Source organism: Eimeria tenella, genomic scaffold (assembly GCF_000499545.2).
Source record: "Eimeria tenella Houghton genomic scaffold, Eth_scaff138, whole genome shotgun sequence".
NCBI lineage: Eukaryota > Apicomplexa > Conoidasida > Eucoccidiorida > Eimeriidae > Eimeria > Eimeria tenella.
In genome coordinates, this window is record NW_013541510.1 from 9,983 (window position 1) to 14,887 (window position 4,905).

Genomic DNA, 4,905 nt, shown 5'->3' on the forward strand with positions numbered 1-4,905 from the left:
CTGCTGCTGCTGCTGCTGCTGCTGCTGCTGGGGGCGCGTGGACCGGGGACTGGAGAGTTCGGGTTGCTGCTGCTCTCTGCAGCCACTATCTCTTCAAGGCGCTGCATGCAGCAGACCCCCACTCGCAGCAGCTGCTGCTGCTCAAGGCAGCAGACTGGAAGGAGAAAGCTGCTGCTGCTGCGGGCCTCGCGGAGGCCTGCGGCGCCCCCGCTGCAGCAGCAGCGGGACCAGCAGCAGCAGCAGCAGCCCCCGACCTCCAGCTGCTGCGCCTCAAAGACCCAGACTTCCTGTGTCTCCTCCTGGGCGCCATGCTGTCTCTTGCTGCTGCGGTGCTGCAGGGCCCCGGCGGCGACGCAACAGCAGCAGCAGCAGCAGCAGCAGCGGCGGCCGGCGGCGGCCCCGGGCGCGCGCAGCAGCTGCTGCAGTCCCTGCAGCAGCAGCGGCAGCAGCAGCAGCAGCGGCGAGCAGCAGAGCTGCAGCGCGCGGAACAAACCTTCTATTCTGTTGCTGCAGCAAACCCTAAACATCCTGCTGCTTACTTGGGGCTTGCTGCATGCGCTGTGCTGCAGCGCCGCTGGGCCGACGCGCTGCTGCTCTACGCCCGCCTCGTGGCCTACCTCCCAGCGCCCCGGGAGCAGCAGCAGCAGCAGCAGCAGCAGCAGCAGCAGCAGCAGCAGCAGCAGCAGGAGGGGTGCGTGTGTTACTCGGAGACGGAGTTTGCTGCTGAGCTGCGTGCTGCAGTGGGGCACTGTTTGCTGCGGCTCGGGCGGCAGCAAGAAGCGCTGCATGCATTTGAAAGAGCAGCAGCACTGAGCAGCCGCTGCAGCAGCGCGCTTGCTGCAGCTGCGCTGCTGCAGGGCGACAGCCGCACAGCAGCAGGGCTGCAGCAGCAAAACGAGCTGCTGCTGCAGGCGCACCTCGCGGACCCCAGCGACCCCGCCGTGCTGCTGCAGCTCTGCGGCAGGCTCGTGCTGCTGCAGCAGCAGCAAACTGCCGAGCTGCTGCTGCAGCAGATTTGGGTCCCCCCCCACTGCGGCCACTTGGTGGCTGAGGCCAGCTACCTGCGGGGCTTGCTGCTGCAGCAGCGCGGGGAAGCAGCAGCAGCGCTGAACGAGTTTGCTGCTGCCTGCTGCCGCACGGGGCTCCATGCAGCAGCAGCTTTTCATGCTGCTGAATGTGCTGTTGCTCTCAAACAAGGCCAAGAGGCCCAGCTAGCTCTTGCTGCTGTGCTGCGGCTGCTGCCCCGCTGCACTGAAGTCCTCGTGCTGCAGGCTTTCGCGCTGCTGGCGGAAGCTGACACCCTCGCTGACCAGTACCTTGCTGCTGCGCTGCAGCAGCAGCAGCAGCAGCAGCGGCAGCAGAGGGAGGCGCACGAAGACGCGGCGGCCATGCAGGTCGACGGACACGAGCACAGGCACACCCAGCAGCAGCAGCAGCAGCAGCGAGCCACCGAAAGGGCAAAGCAGCAGCAGCAGCAGCAACAGCAGCAGCAGCAGCAAGAGATGCTGGAGCCCTCCCAAACGGGCGTGCGCGCCGCGAGGCACTTGCAGCTGCATGCAGAGGCTCTGCTGCTGCTGCAGCGAGCAGCAGCAGCAGACCCTCACCGGCTAAATGTGCTGCTGGCAATTTGCCGCTGCTGCGAAGTGCTGCTGCTCGGCGGCGGCCAGCAGCAACAGGAGCAGCAGCAGCGCGAGCTGCTGCTGCAGGCCCTCAACGCCTACGACGCCCTACTCGACGCCGTCTACCTCCAGCAGCAGCAGCAGCAGCAGCAGCAGGTGCTGCTAAGGGACAAAGTGGAGGCCTTCTTGAATGCCGGGTGTCTCCCCTTGGGGGCGCTGCATAATTACGGCTGTCTCCTTTTAGCAGCAAATAGAGCAGCAGAAGCACAGAGGCTGCTTGCTGCTCTCTTGCTGCACCTTTGCTGCCACAACAGCGCCAAGCAGCAGCAGCAGCAGCAGCAGCAGGCGCTTGGGGAAAAGGCAAGCGCACACGATGCTGCAGGAGACGCACCCCGCAGCAGCAGCAGCAGCAGCAGGAACGGCAGCAGCAGCAGCAGCAGCAGCAGCGACGGCGATGCTGCCCTTGCTGCACTCTGCTGCTTCAATTTGTGTCTCTGTTTATCTGCACTGGGCGCTCACTCGCAGCTGTCTTTGCTGCTGCGTTTCCTTGCGTCTCCTCCAGCAGCAGCAGCAGCAGCAGCAGCAGGCGGTGCTGCAGGCACGCCAGCAGCTTTGGGGATCGCAGCAGCTGCGGAGTCCCCTGCGTCGCAGCGTTCGCCGGCAGCCGCAGCAGCAGCAACGGGACCAGCAGCAACAGCAGCAGCAGCAGCAGCAGCAGAGATCTGGGATGAGGACGAAATGGCAGCGCTGCGGCCTTCAGTGCTGCGGTGTCTCCTAGTTCATTTGGAGTTGCTGCTGCCGCTGCCGCTGCGGCAGCAGCTGCAGCAGCTGCAGCAGCTGCTGCGCATGCAGCTGGCGCTGCAGCGGGGCTCCCTCTACGGGGCCAACTTCGCCGCCGAGGCCTTCATCCGCAGCAGCAGCAGCAGCAGCAGCAGCAGCAGCAGCAGCAGCAAAGCAGACCTGGCCCTGGCTTGCCTTTTTGCTGCTTCCTTTCAGCTCAGCGCCGGCCGCCACGAGCGCGCGCTGCAGCTGGTGCAGCGGGCGCTGGAGGTGCAGGACCCAGCAGCAGCAGCAGCAGCAGCAGATAAGGGCAGCAGCAGCAGCAGCAGCAAAAAGAAGAAGAGCAGCAGCGCCAAGAGACCCAGGGACCCCATGGCGCTTTCATTTCTTGCTGCTATTCACTTCGCGAGAGCCAAACGCCTTTTTGCTGCAGGCCACCCCAAGTAAACCCTAAACCCTAAACCCTAAACCCTAAATCCAAACCCTACGCCCCAATCCTAAAGCTTAGCGGCGCGTTATGACGCGGAGCCTCTATAACTCGGTGGTTGCTGCAGCTTGTGCTGCTGCTGCTGCTACCTTGTTGCTAATGGAAACCCAGTACCAGCAGCGACAGCCTCAGCAGCAGCAGCAGCAGCAGCTACAGCCTCAGCAGCAGCATCAGCAGCAGCAGCAGCAGTCTTACGTGACCGCTCCAGCCCCAGCACATCCTCCAACGAAGGAAGTGCACCTGTCGCTCTCACGACTGCTGCTGCTGCTGCTGCTGCCTTTGCTGCTGCTGCTGCTGCTGCTGCTGCTTGTAGGGCCAACGAGGCGTTTGCGGAGTTTCGCTACAGCTGCTGCCTCGCGCTGCAGCCGCCCTTTCTGGGCAATGCGCATGCAGCTTTGGGGCTGGGGGTTTGGATGGCTTACCAGGGACTGACAGTAAGCAGCAGCAGCAGCAGCTGCTGCTGCTGCAGCAGGAGCAGCGGCTGCGGCTGCTGCTTCTGCTGTGGCAGAAGCGGTTGCAGCAGCAGGGGTAGTGCAGGCGTCCGTAGCTTTGTGTTTCTGCTGCTGCTGCTGCTGCTGCCTGTCAGGCGCAGCAGCAGCACTGGCACCGCGTAGAGATGAGGCCGCACAAGGGACTAAAGCAGCAGCAGCAGCAGCAGCAGCAAATAAAAAGTAACGAAGCAACAGCAGCAGCAGCAGCAGTAGCAGCAGCAAGTAGATGATAATGAAGCAGCAGCAGCAACAGCAAATACAGAATAAAAGGCAACGGTAGTAGGGGTAGGGGGTGATAAAAGAGTGAAAAAGCAGCAGAAGCAGCAAATACCAAAGCAGCAACTCGAGCAGCAAACGAGACAAAGCAGCAGCAAAAGCGGCAGCACAAGCAGCAGCAAAAGCAGCAGCAAAGCAGCAGCAAGTAGCCCTTTTTCCTTCTGTCTTCTCACCGGCTAGCTGGCCCTAGTCCCAGCAGCAGCTAAGACAACTGCAGCATCAAAAGCTGCAGCAGAAGCGGCATCGAGAGCAGCAGCAGCAGCAGCAGTTAGCGCCTTCTGCTGGCTAGCTTCAGCCGCAGCAGCAGCAGCAGCCGCAGCAGCTCGTGCTTGCTGCGAGCTGCTGCTGCTTCCAGCCTAGCAGCTGCCTGTCCTCACCCCCAGCAACCGCCCCACCACCCCACTGCCGCTGCAGCAGCAGCCGCAGCAGCAGCAGTAGCAGCAGCAGCAGCAGCAGCAGCAGCGTGTGGGGTGTGCGTTGCGCGCAGCGAGCGGCGCTGAGCAGCTTCCGGCGAGTGCTGGAGTCCAGGCCGCCGCGCAGCAGCAGAGGGTTTGTGTCTTTCAATTTGGGTTTGCTGCTGGCAGCTGCTGCTCTTGCTGCTCGAACTGACATTGTCCCTGGGATCGACGTCTCCAAAGCCGATCCCAGCAAGCTCAACCGGGTACTGCTGCTGCTGCTGCTGCTGCCGCGGCGGCGGTGGTCGCTGCGGGCTGCTGCTGCGTTCGCCGTGGGCTGCTGCTGCTGTTGCTGCTCTTGTCGCTGCGTGCTGCTGCTGCTGCTGCTGCGGTTGCTCTGGGGAAGCTGCTGCTGTCGATGGGGCTGCTGCTGATGTTGCTGCGGCTGCTCGGATGAGATTTGGTTCTTGTTGCTGCTGTGTCCTGCTGCTGTTGCTGCTGCTGTGGATGGGATGCTGCGGCTGCTAGAAAGGAATAGAAGGGATAGCTGCTGCTGCTGCTGCTGCAGGCCTTATTTTATTTTTTGTCAGCAATGGATGCCTTACCCACAGAAAGAGATATTTACCTGGCCATAGGGCGGCTTTTCCATGACTGCGGTGTACGTACACCTCAACACTCTTCGTAGGGTTTAGGGTTTGGGGTGTACGTACACCCCAAACCCTAAACCCTAGCGAAGAGTGCAGCAGCAAAATGCAGCGGGAGGGTCCAGCAGCGAAAAGCTTCCTACTTGAATTCCCAAGGGCTGTTGTGTATTTATTCTAAGGGACTTAGGGTTTAGGGTTTAGGGTTTAGGGTTT

General features: G+C 62.3%; 1 protein-coding gene across 1 annotated transcript in view; it reads left to right on the plus strand.

Annotated features, from left to right (window-relative positions):
- The window catches only part of ETH_00005880 (TPR domain-containing protein, putative), a gene marked incomplete at both ends in the record, with an annotated part of 8,544 nt that overhangs the window by 879 nt on the left and 2,760 nt on the right, over positions 1-4,905 (plus strand). Inside the window, 4 exons of the mRNA XM_013373357.1 lie at positions 83-2,842; positions 3,200-3,320; positions 3,473-3,557; positions 4,660-4,706. Coding sequence (XP_013228811.1) covers positions 83-2,842; positions 3,200-3,320; positions 3,473-3,557; positions 4,660-4,706 — 3,013 coding nt within the window. The remainder of the gene's footprint in view (positions 1-82; positions 2,843-3,199; positions 3,321-3,472; positions 3,558-4,659; positions 4,707-4,905) is intronic.